Raw genomic sequence first — 18,069 nt, 5'->3', positions numbered from 1 at the left:
TTGCAAGTTACATTCATCCATGAATAAACACTAATTTCTGTCTAGTGAATGATAAAACCTCCCTTTATGGAAAGCCTGTATTTTTCACTTTTTCAGCTTTTCCAGACAATTTTGTTTGACTTTTCTACTGTAACATCTTCAGAGGCATTCCAAGAAAATACTGGTTACTGACATCAGCAGTACAGTGAATAAATCTACGTTGTCTGACATAGTTGATGCATTAAGACTGGAATTTTTAGTGGAGGTTAATGGAAATAAGTACTCCCTTCAATTGAATAAAAAAGAAAAAAAGATACATCATTCCTTCAGACTCCTTTGGAAAGCCAGCCATAACTTTTTTTCATCATACTAATAAAGGAGGAGAAAGTAATAGAGGAATTAAACACATTTTCTACCTCCTGAAGCAAATACGCAATCTGCCCACAGAGGAGTCTTACAAGACATAAGCCAAACCAAGTATCCAGACCCGCAACTGAAACAAAATTTGATGCTTCTATACTAGTTTATGACAGATGAGGACCTGTTTCCTGATTGATTAAGCTAGCTCTGCTGCCCCGATGCTCCTGCGATGGATTTTAAAGGACAATACGTGAGGAAACTCATATATCTCCTCTCTGAGTTTGTTTGAAATTCCTATGTTATCACCACTTAATTTTTATCTCTGATTTATCGCAAGCTTTTTTAATAATATGCTTCTGTCCTACAGTTTGGTTGGTTTGACACATCTCCTAAGAGCCTGTAGCCATTCTGGAAAAGCATAGTGGTTTTCAATCTGTTACCACCTCTGAAACATTAAATAGCCTGAAACAGCAGTATGTCAGCTGCCTTGGTTTTCAAATTGCTGTTTAAACGTCAGAGCCACTCCCCTGAAGGAGGCAGCAAAACATGACGGCAGTAGCAAACGACCAGTTAGGCTGGGATACGCTAAATATCATGGAACAGAAAAAGAAATAGTAAAATCACAGACAGTAAGACCAGCTAATGCTCAGTAGCTTATTCGCAGTAGACTATTCATGAACAGAAGTGGACCACTCCTATGTGACTTCACTAATTCAGACAACTCACTAAAACAATTAGCAAATTATTTTTGTTAACAGTTCGTATTGTATTCACTTTATTTGAAACTATTTTGATATGAATATCACGTGATCACTTTTCGAGTTAGTACATTGTTTTATGAGGACAACCTGCTGAGGCAAGAGGGCACCCAGAAGCTCATGGGGTTGGATTCAACTACTCTGCTTCAAATGTCCACAGGTAAGGTGTCCATATGTCTGCTAAGTCCACACTGTATAGACTACCTTCATAGTCAAAGAAGAGAGCAGACATTTATAGGACACAATAAATTTGGTCATAAAGTAGATATTACAGGAGGTCAGATTATTGTGCCTTTCTTTCCCCTAAGTATAAAGGACAAGTATGTCAGATATACCATAGACATCCAAATTGCAGAAGTCTGCATTTGGTGGACATGACTACAAGTCTTCCATGAATTACCTCCATTTATGTTAGAAGCACATGTAACATACCTACACTCCAGTCCATTTCCTCCACTGCATCCCCATATAAACCATGCTTGCTCTTTCCTCTGAAGTTTTTTGAAGCATATAGAGCAGTATGGACTTGAAGATAAGACAGGACAAGAAGAAATGGTGCATCAGTGTTCCTGGAAAAAACAAAACAAAACAAAACCAAACCCCAAACTGTTAGTATATTTTATAACAAAATTTCTACAAAGAAATCTTTCTACAGTAGAGATCAAAAAAAAAAAAAAACCAGAAAAAAAAAACAAAAAAAGAGGAAAACACACACACAGAGTGAAAATGCCATTAACTGTATACTGAATTGAAAGCAAAAATAAACAACAAAATCTAACTAATTACTATTTGCTATATATATTGAAAGAGGACTTGTTTAAAGCCAGGAACCTAGAAATTTCTGGCTACAAGCCCCTCTCTTCATTTTACAAGTACATATTTAAAGCCTGAATAAAATTGCTGTTCAAAAACATACCTTCGGAACTGCATATATACATGAAACACAATTACCTTCCCCACAAGGTCATATGGAAGCTGATCAGCTAGACTATTATGAGGACCAGGGTCAAACATACCATAATATCATTGACTATGTCAAGTCAAGTATACTAGTGTTTTCCTCCTTCTTTATCCTGGACTAAGGTATCTAACCAAATCTTCTCTTGTCATTTAATGCTCTGTGTGTGTATGCATGTGATCACTACAAAACACTACAAGTATGTTGTACCAAAGAATAAGTAATCTCAAAGTACATACTAATATAAAGAAATAATTTTCCTCTCACAATAATGAACAGTTTCCATTGTCTTCAATCTATTTCCTGAATTGATACAAAAGAAAGTGCAATAAATAGACTCTCTGTAAATTTTGCTGTTCATGTGATCTATCAACATGGTATTTATGATCAGTTCCAGCAGGCTGTGAAAGCACAGCTCAAGTAAGAACTTTTTCTTATGCATTATTTATAGAACTTTACTTAAAATTGTGCAGTACTAGCCAAATTTACTGCTATACGCTCTAACAGCATTTGTAGTACATTACACATATTGTAAACATCAGTTGAATCACAAAAGCACTACCCATAAAACTTGTCTGGATCTCACCTTAAAGCACACAGATAATTAAAGAGTATTTTTAGCTTTATTTACCATATTTTCCCTCACCAATCTGTGGTGGATAACACCTGTGATTCACATCAACATCAAAGGGAGACTATATATTTCCTCAGGCAGCTGATTCATCCACCCTTTAAAGGGGGGAGGAACAATGCAGACATGCACTTACAAAATGGTTTTTTAAAATGAAAAAAAAAATTCTAATCTTTAAAGCCTGAAAAAAAAGTCTTTTAATAAAAAGGATTCATATGATATCAATACTTTACTCTTAAGGAAAAAAAACTAGGTTTAATCTAGTATATTTATGATCCATTTTTCCTCTCTCCTTGATTGGATCTGTTTTTGCACAAGTTGCACGGTTAAAGCTTTCTTTTTTACTGGCATAGGCAGCAGTACATAAACACAAAATGAGAAAATTTTATCCAGATTACTCACTTGAGAAGTGTGTTTCTGACTGGGAATTTTCTTCATAAAAAGTTTATCTTTTTTTAAAAAAATGACAGAATAAATAGAACATTTTTCATGTGGAAAATGGAAACAAAATTATTTTAATTCCTTTCAAATATTTGTGCATGTATCCTATATTATCTTAGTATTATAAAGTACAGATTCAAAAAAATAAAGACAATTTTCTTCATGAAAGATACACTTTCGATGAAGCTGGTTTTGTTGCTATTTGAGGTCATATATATATGAGAACCTTTCATTACTGTAGCAACAAATAACACATGAGACTTCTGAGTCAATTAAGAATGAAAATGTCAGCACTTCAAGTAAAAAAAATATATAGTTTTAAGTTTAATATTTCATATGTATATTAATGTAACAATGACCTTTCATTAAAGAACATTTCTGCAAGGCAGCTGATTTTTGGTTTACAACCTGCATTTTTTACTGCATGGGATTATCGTTGACTTTTTCTTTAAACACAGTTCATTGAATTGTGAGTAATATACAAATTTTAGGGTAAAATACCACAAAAATCTATTTTATACTTATAATGGTGCAGGCACAATTTACTTTTCATGCAAACTGCCTTGTTCTAATGTCACAGAGACAGTGCCTACTTCTAAGTGTATATCCGTATTGTTAAAAGCGAGTATCAAAACCTTCCACTTTAAGTGTTATTTTCAAGAGATAACAACTCCGGTCTGGTGGGTTTTTTTGTTTTGTTTTTTTTTTTTGTTTGTTTGGTTTTTTTTTTTTAAATTGAACTGACACAAAGATCTAACTTTCATGAAGAGTCATAGAATCAGTGATTGATATGGAAGGGCACTACATCATTCTCTTCTTTGCAACTCAAATTGACAGGTTCTGATTGACAGCTCGCTGTCAGTTGGAAAAGTGTCTCACCTATTAATATCCTATAAAAGATCAGAGGCAGCTATTTATCTCCTGCCAAAACTCTTTGAAGAGAATCATAACTGACTACCTTTACCACGACCTTGAAAATGGAACGACAGTATCACCTAGTAGGCAGTAGCGAAATTTGACAATAACAGCTTAACTCCTGAACCACTTCAGTAAACATCTCCTTCAAAAATGTATTGCCACTATCTTTTACACAGTTCTGTCCTGGTTTCAGCTGGGATAGAGTTAATTTTCTTCCTAGTAGCAGCTGATATAGTACTGTGTTTTGGATTTAGGATGAAAATAATGTTAATAACACAGAGATGTTTTAGTTGTTGCTGAGCAGTGCTTACACTAAGCCAAAGACTTTTCAGCTTCTCATATTGCCCTGTCAGTGAGGAGGCCGGAGGTGCACAAGAAGCTGGGAGGGGACACAGCCAGGACAGCTGACCCAAACTGGCCAAAGGGATATTCCATACCATATGACTGGCTTGGGAACTGGCTGGGCATTAGTCAGTGGGCAGTGAGCAATTCCATTGTGCATCAGTTGTTTTGTATATTATTATTATTATTATTTTTTTTTTTTTTTTTTTTTTTCCCTTCCTTTTCTGTCCTATTAAATTGTCTTTATCTCAACTCACGAGTTTCACCTTTTTTCCGATTCTGTCCCCCATCCCACTAAGGGGGGAGTGAACGAACAGCTGCATGGTGTTTAGCTGCCTGCTGGGTTAAACCACAAGAAGTTCAAACACAGGGAACTTCAGTTTCAAAGGATCTGAGATTCACTTATTCAAATATAGTAAAAATTTTTATCTTAACAAGAATCACAGAGTCTTTTCAATTTACTGAGCAGCCAGAGAGATTACACATATCTGATATAAGACATCCTTTAATGTGTGCTTAACTGATCTTGAAAACATCTAAAAGCATCATGTTGCTGGTGACTCCTCTACATATTGCATAGTATTAGGTTCTTCTTTTTTAGTGTCAGGAGTCTTTACATTGCTCAAGGATTCCATTCTGGCTTGAGCTGTAAAACACAGCTTTAAAGTGGGTGAGAGAGCAAGTTACAACGAATCTGATTTTGTCCTTCACATATGGGTCTTTTAACTTTTTTCCTGCAATTTTGCTCTAAATACTTGCTGCATTGAAAACTCCTTGCGAACTTCTGTTTGCTCTTCTGTGCATTGATGTTAATCTAAGACTGCTGCAGCAGAGCAACAGGTGGGGTTCTGAATTTGTTGGGCTGCAGTTGTCAAATGAAACTGAGATTTCAAGTATGATTCTGTACTGGAAACGAGATGGGAACATGACATGACAGGGCTCCATTTTACTTTTTCACAATACATTCTGAATTAACCTTTAATATGATGGACAGCACAACCTTTCTGAACAACATTTTTTTTTCCTAGATGTGAAATTATCCTCACGTTCTGTCATAAACTATATATTTTTAACCTGTTAGACCACTACACCCCCTATAGCAGTACTATGAATCACAGCAGGTGACTATGAAAGCAGATATACTTGGCTTTGCCTGAGCTGGGCAAACACTGTGCTGTGTTAAAATTGGGTTAACAATTGTTTCTGTAATCCCTGAAGTCTTATAAATTACAGCTACTATACCCATAAGACTGAAATAGCCTGCAAAGAACGATTTGAAATAGATACAGGGGTAAAATACATTACCTCTTATAAGAATAAGGACATACGATTTAATAAGACTTATTGAATGACAATATGTGTGCTGGTGTTGGCTGGGGTAGAGTTAATATTTTCTTCATAGTAGCTAGTATGGGGCTGTTTTGGATTTGTGCTGAAAAGAGTGTTTATAATACAGGGATGTTTTCATTATTGCTGAGCAGTGCTTGCACAGAGTCAAGGCCTTTTCTGCTTCTCACACCACCCCACCAGCGAGTGGGCTGGTGGTGCACAAGAAGGTGGGAGGGGACACAGCTGTGACAGCTGACCCCAACTGACCAAAGGGATGTCCCACACCATATGACGTCATGCTCAGCATATAAAGCAGGGGAAAGAAGAAGGAGGGGGGACATTCAGAGTGATGGCATTTGTCTTCCCAAGTAACCGTTACACATGATGGAGCCCTGCTTTCCTGGAGATGGCTGAACACCTGCCTGCTGATGGGAAGTAGTGAATGAATTCCTTATTTTCCTTTGCTTATTTGCGTGGCTTTTGCTTTACCTATTAAACTGTCTTTATCTCAACCCACGAGTTTTCTCACTTGTACTTTTCTGATTCTCTCCCCCATCCCACTGGGGGAGGGAGTGAGCAAGTGGCTGTGTGGTGCTTAGTTGCTGGCTGGGGTGAAATCACAATAATATGTCATTTTCACATAGTCACAATACACCAGTCAGGGCTAAGATGAAAGAAAACAAAAATGTTGCAGTATATAATCTGAAGATACATTTTCAGCACAAATATGTAACAATGTGTTGACACAGGCAGATGCAAACCTAACTTTTCCTTTCCTGTAACTCTCCTTTCACTAAAAACATTCTTCTTATTCAATATCCCCCCAGTGGATAAGTTCATTCAATGCTTATTCCCCATGGCTCCCTCCTCTACTTCTAGATTAGATCACCAATTAGACAGTGCTCTTTGTGACTGGACTGGCTGAATGCATTTCATTAAGCATTATTCCTGCAGAAGAAAAAGGTAAACCTTGGCTTAGTTCTATCAAGGCAGGACTTTGTCCTATAAGCTGGATTTTGTTTTGTTCTGACCACTAACAATGCTAAAATCCTTGTTAGCATAAATGAATTCACGAATGAATATTTGTCTTACTCTTTTAAAAGACACACCTTCAAACACAAATCTCATATTCTCAATTTTTTTCAAAATCAGAAAAGAGAACTCCAGACCACTTGGGTGTAACTTATCAAAATCAAAAAAGGTATTGAAAATGGAATGAGAAAGGGGAAAAGAAAAAAAAGGTAAAAATATGGAAAATCTGACTCTCTCCAGAAGATATTAAAAGTAGGATGTGTTACTACTATACTTGCATTTGTGAAATGATTCTTCCATGCAAATAGCCAAGATACTTTTGACATCTCTAATTTCATGCCTGTTTCTTCCTTTAAATGCTTAAGGTGCACAATTCATATATGTTTTTACTTCCTTTGTGTATAACCTTTTTTCTCCCCTTCAGAAAGTACAATCTCATAAGCATGCGGGGAAAAAAAAAAAAATTCTCACCTACTACAAATTACACTCATTACTAAATCCCTCTCCCCGAAAACTTTGGAGCCCAGTATACAGATATACTGCTTTTTAGAAGTGTTCCATTTAAAACGCAGTCTGTCACTCACTGCAGAACTAGTTAGGTCCTTAACCATTCTCAAATGACTTCAATGACTAAAATCTTCCATTTTCATATGGCCATAAAATATATGAATAAATATTTTAGCTCTTCTGTTGAAAAGGAACAAGCAGAGGGCTGAGGAAAAGGGATGAAGATCCAGTGGAGTTGTTATGGCTTATAATTTACTACCCTTTTTTAATATATGTATACAAAGATACACAAACTCTTCTCTATAATTTGTATTTTGCTGTAAACTGTAAGGAATCTTCTTGTATGATTCATAAAAACACTTGATTTCAGAACTCTTACCTCCAGTACAACATGCCAACTGCCTGATCTTAAGACCTAGTGATATATGGGACACCTCTAAAGCACAGTCTGCTAGATTAGATGACAATAAATTTGAATATGTGTTCTAACAGTGTTTCAAGGACTGAAATAGAATAGATAAAAAGAAAATTAAAAATGTATTAACTGACATCACAAGATTTTGAATATTATGGCTATGCAATCTAGGACTGAAAAAATAAATCTTTATGAAAATTGCTCAACATCATCTTCACCATAGCTTTTCAAAATAAAAATGTTTGTATGCAAATACTGTTTTCCAGAAGTTAGATTTCATTAGGATTTTTTCTGTTTGTTTAAATATTGTTATTAATTGTGATCACCTATCCAAAATTGTCAGAGAGGTATTCTGTATCAGAGTGGTACTTCTGTGTTGTTAATTTCTGATACGGTAAAAACAGGTCTGTGGCACTTTCCAAACTTGGACTGTCTGTGCAGCTGATCATTAAAGGACATGCTGAAGACACATGAGTGACAACCACACTGAACATGAAATAATTAGCATCCATTTGACTTTCAAATATACTGTAATGTCTAGAGAGTGTTCTGATAGTTTAGAATATGTACACACACTTGCTCTTGTGAAAAAGTAATTAGAATTAACATACACTGAACTGACCTGCCCACTTACAATTAGGGTGAGCAACTAAATTAGTATGTTTTTTCACACACTGGATCTGACACTTGTAATTGCATATTGTATATATTCTTCTCCAGTACCATTTCTGAGCATTGAACATTATATTTGCTCTCTTTCCATCTACCTAGGAACAAATGAAAACAGTAATACATACACATATCCTAGACTAAGGAAGAACAAAACACCTCTCCAAAAAACATACCAAAGTAAGTGTAACAGCACATAGCTATATGCTATGAAGAATTTACAAGACAACTTGAAAAATACAAAATCTAATGCTTATATACACGGTAAGAAGTCATAAAGCTGACAATATGACTGAGAAATAGCTAGAAAAGAGAATAATGTCAGGAAGTCCATCGCCTGAACTCTGAGGAACTTATAAAGGTAATATAGGTAATAGGTATAATAAACTTACATAGATAAGACATTTATGTTTTAATTGTTATATATATATATAAATGATATATACATTCTATATATTATATATAAATACAGCATAAAAGGTCTACATAGGAAGTACCAGTGCTGTGGAAGATTGGAGCTTCGTCATATCTTTATTGTAAAGATAATTAACCAATTAAAAGATGCATGATAGCTGATGATTTTTAGTTTGATGATAAAATCTATTAAGAACCAGTGAAAGCAAATGACTGAATTCTTCAAATTCAGGATTGTTTGAACTCTAGTATACTTGTGCACAGGGATTACCATTGTACAGGACTGAGCTTGCTACTTACTGTATTATTTAAACAAAAAAGCCTGTATGACAAATAAAGTATTGAGTCAAACGTGTGGCTAAAGCAGGGAGACTGCTCGCTGAAAGAAGTGGAACCACAAGAATGCTGTGGAGCTTCCAAAAACCTGGCAGCCCTTCACTTATGAGTGCCAGATGTCTGCTGCTGCAACCTGGTTGCCTCTTGACGACCATTCCCCTACAAATGGCAAAAGGCGTACACTAGTCATAAAAGAATGGTCTACTGGTGCACTAGAGTTGACATGTATGAACTATATAATGTCAGAACCAGTGTGTTAAAGCAAATATTGATTTTGTTGCTCACACTATTATATGGGACAGATCAGTTCAGTGAATATTAATCTAATTACTCCTATCCCCAGGAGGAAGTTTTATGGTCATATACTTTGCATGTGAATTCACTACAGGGCACAGTTAAGATTGCTCGAATGCCCTAATTGCTTCTCAATACCTTAATGTGCTTGGATGTTCTTTAATTTAACATTGACTCTGAATTGTCTGGGTTATAATTCTTACTATAATTCCAGCATTCCTGTAACAAAGTTTATTGTAAAGTACGAACATGTGCTATTAACCTTGACTTCAATTTAACGTCACTTTTGTCTGGAAACTACATTGAGAACTGGGGCCAAGTGCCCAGCTGATGAAAAGCCACTTACCTCCAGCTGAGTCAACAATGCTATGCTGACTTAGATGATACATTGTTTTGCCAGCTCTAAACACTAAGCTGTACAATAACACCGTGCATGTTATGGATATTGATAAAGTTAAAAGAGTAACTAGTTTTCTAGCATTTACTTCCAATCTTGAACTCACCTGTTTTGGGGCTACCATTTTATTGTCATTGCATTGAAATCAATGAAACGTTCAGAGATATCCAAAACATTACGAATCACTACAGACACATTACATACTTGTAAATCACGGAAGAATCTGCCAACATATAGTTAATGCACTCAAGAATCTTTTAAAATCACCAAATGCTTGGTCACTAGGTAAATAGCTTCTCAACAATTTTCAAAGCGGGGTATGTGTGTTTGTAGTAAACAAAGTGCTTCACTGTTAAATTAGTTAGAATGCAGATGAGAAGGTATCTTTACATCTATCACCATTGCCAAGAGGAAATAAAGATATTTTAGTTTATTTATAAATACTCATGAGAATGTTGCTTGTTGGGAAGACTTACTCACTTAAAGAAACTTGATATAAAAAACATTTTGGTATGGTGAGTAGAGATGGCTATATCAAATATTTATAATGATAGAAATATTGCAGTATGAGATTAAGATTTCAGATAAACATTTTTTCTTGCTAACAGTCTTGATGACTACTGCATGCCGTGATTAAGTCTAGAAAATTTAGCCTCTGATTCTTTGGTATAAGTTTTCATTCAACAATGACACCATGTGAATATATTCACAGTAACTACCTGGTACATACTTTTCAGAATAGTAATTAAGGGACTTCTTATGTCTTAGAACATGTTTTTACTTTTGATTAACTATTTTTAGAAATGGTGCAACCTGTTTCAAAAGTGACCGAGAAAAATACTTCGGCCTATTTTCCAAGGAGTTAAATGGATGAAATATTTTTGCTCCAAATATTATATTTCAGACTATACAAATGTATACTTTTATGCTTTGATCCCATTAAAAGCCCTGTAGTGACAATTACGCCAAAGTAGCTAACTTTGCAAAAATGAAGAATGACTTTGGATGATTTTGTACATCCAATGTTTAGGTGACCCAATGTGATGACTATTAAAAAATCACTGCTTTCAAAAAAACCATTTATTTCCTAACTTCTGTAAATCAAATCTTTTCAAAAGGAATTTGGCACAGAAGTGGAGGCATCTAAAATGATGTCTTGTGACATTAAATGATATCTTAAAAAATTTGCCTTAGGAATGCCATTTAAAATCAATCATGAAGAACAGTTTTCCATTCCAGAAAAGTCATGGATTACGACTCTACATTGTGGTTTCACATAATTATGTCACACCACAAAAGATTTTTCATATTTCAAGTTACATGAAATTCTCAAGAATGAAAGTCCTAAAAAAGTTAGATATTTTTTGAAAAAATTTTCTGAAACATGTAAACATAAACAGTTTTTAATTTTTATAGAGAAAATAATGACATACCTGATAGAAAAGTCACTTTCACTAAAAACATTAACTTCAGTCATCTTCTAAAGGAAAAAAATGATAATATATGATGATATATTCCTTGTGCCCACCAGTTCACATTTTTTTTCTACTTTTTTGGAAGCACCGTCATTGTGAAATGTCAGTATTAACTTATAACACAGTCAGAAACCTACCTTCCTATAAACTGCACGGCTTCCTTTGTCAGTCTCTGAGTAAGGTTTTCATAGGATAGTGGTTGCTGGATAATCCGATGGTCCCTCATTAAGAAGCAGTTCAAGTGTCGAAAATGATAAAAGAAAAAGATCAGAACCGCAAGTGAAATAGCGGTTATTAACAAGCAGTAAGCCAATGCTTGGAAAGGTACTTTGAGAAAGCCAATGTACTGCACTATTGCCAAAGAGACCAGAGTGATTCCAATGATTTGGATTAGGATGACAAGGGATTTCTGAACCCCTTTTAAAAATACACTGCCCTGGCCAGGTTTGCAGTCTCTAAAATTGGTCACAGTAAGCCCATAAAAGTAATCAAATCCATGACTGAGAGGGTGGTGACAGAAGTCATTACTGCTTTCACAGTTCATCCCAAGATGCCACTTTCCTACAAAGAGAGAAGGACAGGGAGTATTTTTGTAGTTAAATCATCAAGCTTATAATGTGTGCTATTCGAAACTGTCACTATCTGACTGATATCCCCCACCCCCAGGACTTATTGTGTGGATCCCTATTTTCTATCTAATCTTTCTTTATGCCTTCATCAAAGACTTTGTTTCACATCTGCCTCTTTGTTTTAGTTAGAAATAGTTTGGCACAGCTCCTGATGGAGACCATTAAATTCTGAGTGGGCTAGCAGGTCACTGAAGAACAGAGCCCTAACAGGTAGTTAACTTTGAAAATGAAACCTTTGTGCATGTGTAGTTAAGTAGTCATAAGAAAATACCGTTTTGTAGCAGCTACTGCTTTCTTACTTCTGCCAATATGGAGTTACAAAATATCTTTCTGAAATTTTTCTGGCAAATCATTCACATTTGACTAGTTTTTAAGAAAAAAAAGAATACAGTAACAAACAGGAAATAAATCAAGAATAGTGAAAATACCAAGGCATTTATTATTTAAATGATTGCAAAAGCTCCAAAATTGCCAATCTCCCTCACTATATACTTACATATAGTGAGGGAGATTATTTTTTATTTATATATATTATATATATGTATAAATTAAAAAAGAAACAACAGTAACAAGTAAATTACTGCCAATACTCTCTCTCTCAGCATTTTGTCTCACTAGGAAATCGTTCTAATTCTGCAATAACGTTGGACAGTGGCTGACACAAGAAAACAGTGAGTCTGATCTGCATGAGAGTAGCATAATCTATGTTCATGTTGATTACAGTAAGTATTTAGATAATTCATTGTATGACTCAGGTACAACCCCTTACCATATGCTTATGCATTGCCTACTGCAACAGACATAACTGGTAGCTGTTATTTACATTCAAATGCATAATCAAAAAAAAATCAAATTCAGTTAAGCCTATTGACATAAATTATGGCTAGAGCTATGCTCTTTGGTCTCAGCAAGGAAATGTGTCGAATGTTTGACAAAACATGTCACTCTTGACAAAACAGATGACAATATATATTGCTGGGCCAAATTTTATTTATTTTTTCTGAATCAAATACCTAAACATGACCAGCATAATTCAGGGGTTGTAATCATAAAAAGAAATAAACAAAAAAACCTGCAAACTCTGTAAGTCCTCAACCCCATAACCTAGTCCAATGAAATTTGAAATAATTTGTTCTAGACTTCAGGATATACATAGTAGAAAGTACACAAAAGGAATAAAGCATATATAGAATTTTCCTCTTTCCCAAACCATCCCAGCTTTTACACATCTGTAAGAGTCTTGATGCAGGCAGTCCTGAGCATCTCCTGGTTCTAGAGAGCAGCATATTCATCCTGCACTTCTGCCTTTGGCAATGACGAATGTGGGTACTGCAGTACCAAAGAGGCTGAAGATGGGGATCAGTTCTGATTTTTTGAAATAGTATCTAGCAAATGGGCATTTTCTCTTCATTATTTCTCTTTCACAAAAAACAGAACTAAGGTGTGGGATGGGAATGTCATGTGCCTAAGTTCACCCATCAGCAAAGGTGGAGAAAAATACTACAGAAATCTTGAGCCTAATTGAATGCTTAGTTGGGAGTCCAGTTCTCATACATCTCTTGATGGTCTTAGGCAGGTACAAAAGCATTTTCAGGTCTGCTTATGTGCCAGTGGAATGGAAGCCTCTACAGCTTTCTCATCCCATCAGAAATTTTCCCACTTACTGTCAGATGGCCCCCCTCACCTGCGGTGGTATTCTACTTTCTGGGGGCAGAACGGCTCTACTCACTACTTTTGACATGGTCCAGTGAACATTATTGTGGCCAATTACAAAAAAAGCAATGCAGACCACTGTTCTGAATTTTTAAATGCTATAATGGTGCCATAAAGGGCTAGCTAAAACTGCAACTCTGAATTTCATTCCCAGCAAGCAAACACACAGATTTTGGAAAATAAATGCTTCAGTGTTTTCTCTTCGGTTTACATGACTGTCTTTATGGAATAATCGTAAAGCCAGATGTATAGCAATATCAGCATGAAACAACTCTCATCAAGTTAGATAACTGAAATAAAGGTAGAGGCTTATAATCATGAATATAAATGATCTCTTAAAGCTTTAATTTTTAATTTTTTGATGTTATTTGTCAATCTCAGAGCACCTGTAATTCAGTAAAAAAATACGAAAAAGAAACCCCCCAAAAATAAATATACTTTCGAAGTCATTTATTATGACATAAAGAAGTTTGTTTAAACTGGATCTCAATAAAACTAGACATTGCAAGCCAGGACAGAAGAATCTTGCAACAACAAATTAGGACAGGAGAAAATAAAGGACCTATTTTTATCGAAAGGGTTTTAGCAAGCACAACAAATTGTTCAATGTCAAGATGAACTTGGGCCTCAAAAAAAGATTTGTTCAGAAGCAACTTAAGCCAAACAAAGCAGAGAGCAGGTTAGCTGGGAAAAGCAACAAAAGCACAGAAAGATACAACTGCCTGGCTGACGAGGTAGAGGGGTTTGATAGCTTCTGCGCCACTCTGAAAAAGCAAGTGATGACTGGGTCCACAATACACGTTTAGTTTCATTCCTTGTGACAATAACCCCTGCCTTGAGCTAGCGTTTCAACAGATTATTGTAATGTGCTTTACACTCTGGGGCCTTTCTGAATCTGAGAGCAGTGCAAAATGCTCTCACCTCTTTGCCAAGTGAAGCTTCATACTATGGACACTTCACACAAGCATCATACACATTTCAGCAGACTCTACCAAGCTTTTGAGTGACATTTATGCTGTTAATTGTAAATTACGAGTACCTTAATAGTTTGAGACCTAGGCTTTTTTCCTCTCCTTCTGCCACAATTCAGATTTCTGCAGAGCAGAAGCAATGCAATAAAAGGCAAGTGGAAATGAGAGGCAAGTTCTATTCAGCCAAGAAACTTCATTTGGAACTCAGTTTTTCAGAACCTAGAATGCTGGAAAGGCTGCAAAAATCCATGGTTTTCCCCCTGTTTTTCCCTCAGACATCTGAAAAATGAGTTCTATATACTGATATATTTCTTTTGTTATGGATTTGTGCTCTTCAGATAAATGGTAAGATGCAAGATGTAGAGCAAGATGCAAAGAAATATTTTATGTGCTCAAAGAAATATATTTGTAGGATATACTTAGCAATAATAATATAAAGCATATATGCATATATTATTAATATGCTCAGATTTTAGGCTGTTCTACTAACTGTTCTATTAATCCTACTTCATAAGCTCAGCTAATCTTGTATTTCTCACTACTGTGATGGTGTGTCCAAATATTACAATAGCTCGTTCTGGAGGAAAGATTCAAGTCCCAGTTTATTCATTAGTATTTTAAACTTTGGAGATAAGCTACATAGCTGGATTTTAAACTTCTCTGGATGCTAGACAACACACAAGATAACAGAGTATGGCAGTAGTTAAAATGATACCCATCTACTTTCAGTGGAATTTTTGCATTATGAATAGCTGTTTCCTACAAAACATCAGCATTTCTTGCTACTCTCCAGGATCCTTAACTGGTGAAATATTACATATTCAATGCATCTGCCTTTTTTGAGAAAACTTGGTTTTGTCGCAGATCTTCTGACTGTGTCTCTTCCTGCCAGATCTATTGGATGTCACCTTCTTTGTGTCACAGGGGAAAAACAATGAGGTGAAAAAGTGTATACATAAAATAGATTTATAGCTAAAATATATTTAGGGACGTATCAAGCAAGAGGAAGCATATATTCAGAGGAGGGGAAAAAAATTAAAAAGAAAGGAAATACATTTAGGAAAGAGAAAAATGTCCTTAGAGAGTAAAGGGGAGAGCAACTTGGCAAAAAAAAAGAAGTGACAGTACAGGCTTGAGGAACTGAAAGGCTTCAAATTACCCTTATGCCAATCCATCACTGGTGCAGGATTTGACAATTAATTGTTTGAGAACTGCTGAGTTAGACTGAACCAAGCAAAGACTCCCTGACCTAGACCAATATGATGTGATAAGAATACCAGCAGACACAGCAAATGGGCTAGTTGGGAATCAGAGTCTGTCTATCTATAGTCTTCAAATCTGCATAATTTTTCTTTTTGTCATTTACATATATTTTATCCTTAATTTTAATGCACTTCTTGATTTTTGGAAGCCTTCATTATACACTAAGGGTATGACAATATTACATCTTACGGTTTCATAGCTATCATTCAGGCCACTTGGAAGAATTTTTCATTAAGCATCATGGAGGTAATGTCTGGAGATCTAAGTGGCAAGCTGTCATGTTACAGTGAAAGTAGTTAAAAAAAGAACATTAACTAGGTCAGCCCTAGAAAATGAGTTGTATTTCAGTGCTTGTTACAAACAAATTATTTTTTTGCAGTCTTTAATGGAATATGGAGCAATAGGAATTAACTCCATGATGAACGTAACAAATTATGAATGGCCTTTTTGCACTACAGTTCAAATACACCTGCACTAAATATACTTCTGTTAAGATTTTCCTGTTTTCTGTTTTGAATCTGCCAGGACATAAGGTATTTTATACTTCCTAAGACTGGGGTATAGCTAAATAGGATTTTTTAGTTAGGAACATCAACATTGGTTACCTACATAATATGGATATTTTTTGAACAGCAGTGTGAATTGTTAGCCTTGCTAAATAGCCTGATTTTTAAACAAAAAATTACTCCCAAAATTGCAAGCTTTTGTTACATTTAAAAATCAAATTGGGTGCATCCAGCTTCTAAAAGAATGTAGTAACATTCCAGCATGATGCTCTCTAAACCACCACTTCCTGGCAATTCCAGTATATAAGTGTATTTCGCAATATAGAAGTGTACCTTATGTAATAGAAGTTGTATTTCACAAAAGTCTTCTAAAATGTAAACAGTGTGGAATAAATCAGTGACTAAATTAGGAAAAAAAAATCACATTATTTAAATGCTATACTTTTATGATATTCATTCCAATTCCATTTAATATTCTCCTGGTGGGATTCCTTTTACCCATCACAGGATATTTATGTTGCAGTTAGTTGTCTGAACTATCTTTATAATGAGAGAGAATCACATTTTTATATTAAACATCTACCACAGGATGAGACAGATTTCCTAGAAATGCCCATTTCTGTCTGATGACTGAGAATTCAGATGGTTAGCCCAGGTGCTACGTTATCTACTTTATGAATATTTGAAAACTAGTGAAATGAATCCCACCACTGTGCTGACTTTTACTCTGTTGTAATCAAACTCCTGTTTATACTGAAAACTTTTCAAGAGCTTGCCTAATTTTCACTTTGTTTATCAAGTTTTTTCAGCACCTTGCACAATGAGACTATAACTACACAAGTGAATTAGACACACTTACCTGATTAGTGTTTCACATATGCATGGGAATGTGCTCAGATTTGTGCCAGAAAAATAAACTCATTATGCTGTGGGGGAAAAAAGCTTAATGCAGATCTTTGATAGCCTACATGGAAAGCTAATGTTCTTTTGATTGAAATGAATGAAAAATAACGCTGCGTATGTATGCAATTTTACCTATTAGAGCTGTTGCATAACCTCTCTGCTTCAGGAGTTTGGAAAAAGTTATTTCTTCAGAAGGAAGTCCCCCAGAAGAGGCGGAAAATAAGAAGACACCAACTCGTGAGAAGGCAGCCATTCCTAAATACAATGAAAATGAATGAGACTTGGAAAATATAATGAAACAATTCCCATGCATTCTTTCTGCATGCACTTTTTTGCTTTAGGTGGTATCACTTAAATGCCATATTACCACCAGATGCTAAAAGTTGCAAGTGGCAGATACAATCATCTATTTAGCTGAGCGAGGTCTTTTCCGTATTGACACCAGAAATTGAGAAGCGGAGAAAAAATTTTCTGCTTCTAACTGTGGGGCCAGTCATCACATAAACAGCTGTAGCCCCTTCTGTAGATGTTCTAAGGTATAACGTATCTGAAAGAAGTTGAGCTTGCATAATTTTTCTTGTAGACAAGGAAGGAATGGAGCTGAGGACTAAATGTGATCACTCCCAATTTCTACTCTCAGAACTTCCACTTTCCTCATACATGGTTTTCTACAAGCCTTTAAGGTCATTTGAGAGAAGGGAGTTAAAATAGGGCAGTCTTACAGCTGGGCATGTATATATCATGAAGTCAAAAAAGAGCAAGAGAGAGTCTGATTCTGGAAACAGAGTGGCTAGGGCACTCAGCTTTGATGGAAGAGGACCACTGCTCC

The 18,069-nt window shown here is 35.5% G+C and overlaps 1 protein-coding gene across 1 annotated transcript in view; it reads right to left on the bottom strand.

The window, feature by feature from the left end:
- STS (steroid sulfatase) overlaps window positions 1–18,069 on the bottom strand; it is a gene marked incomplete at both ends in the record, with an annotated part of 86,205 nt that overhangs the window by 64,030 nt on the left and 4,106 nt on the right. The window contains 3 exons of the mRNA XM_082337113.1: window positions 1,530–1,666; window positions 11,393–11,816; window positions 17,373–17,495. Of these exons, the coding sequence (XP_082193239.1) occupies window positions 1,530–1,666; window positions 11,393–11,816; window positions 17,373–17,495 (684 nt within the window). The remainder of the gene's footprint in view (window positions 1–1,529; window positions 1,667–11,392; window positions 11,817–17,372; window positions 17,496–18,069) is intronic.

Source organism: Platalea leucorodia, assembly GCF_965183815.1.
Source record: "Platalea leucorodia genome assembly, chromosome: 2".
Lineage (NCBI taxonomy): Eukaryota > Metazoa > Chordata > Aves > Pelecaniformes > Threskiornithidae > Platalea > Platalea leucorodia.
The sequence above is the reverse complement of the archived record's forward strand: the minus strand, read 5'-3'. Positions and strand labels throughout refer to the sequence as shown.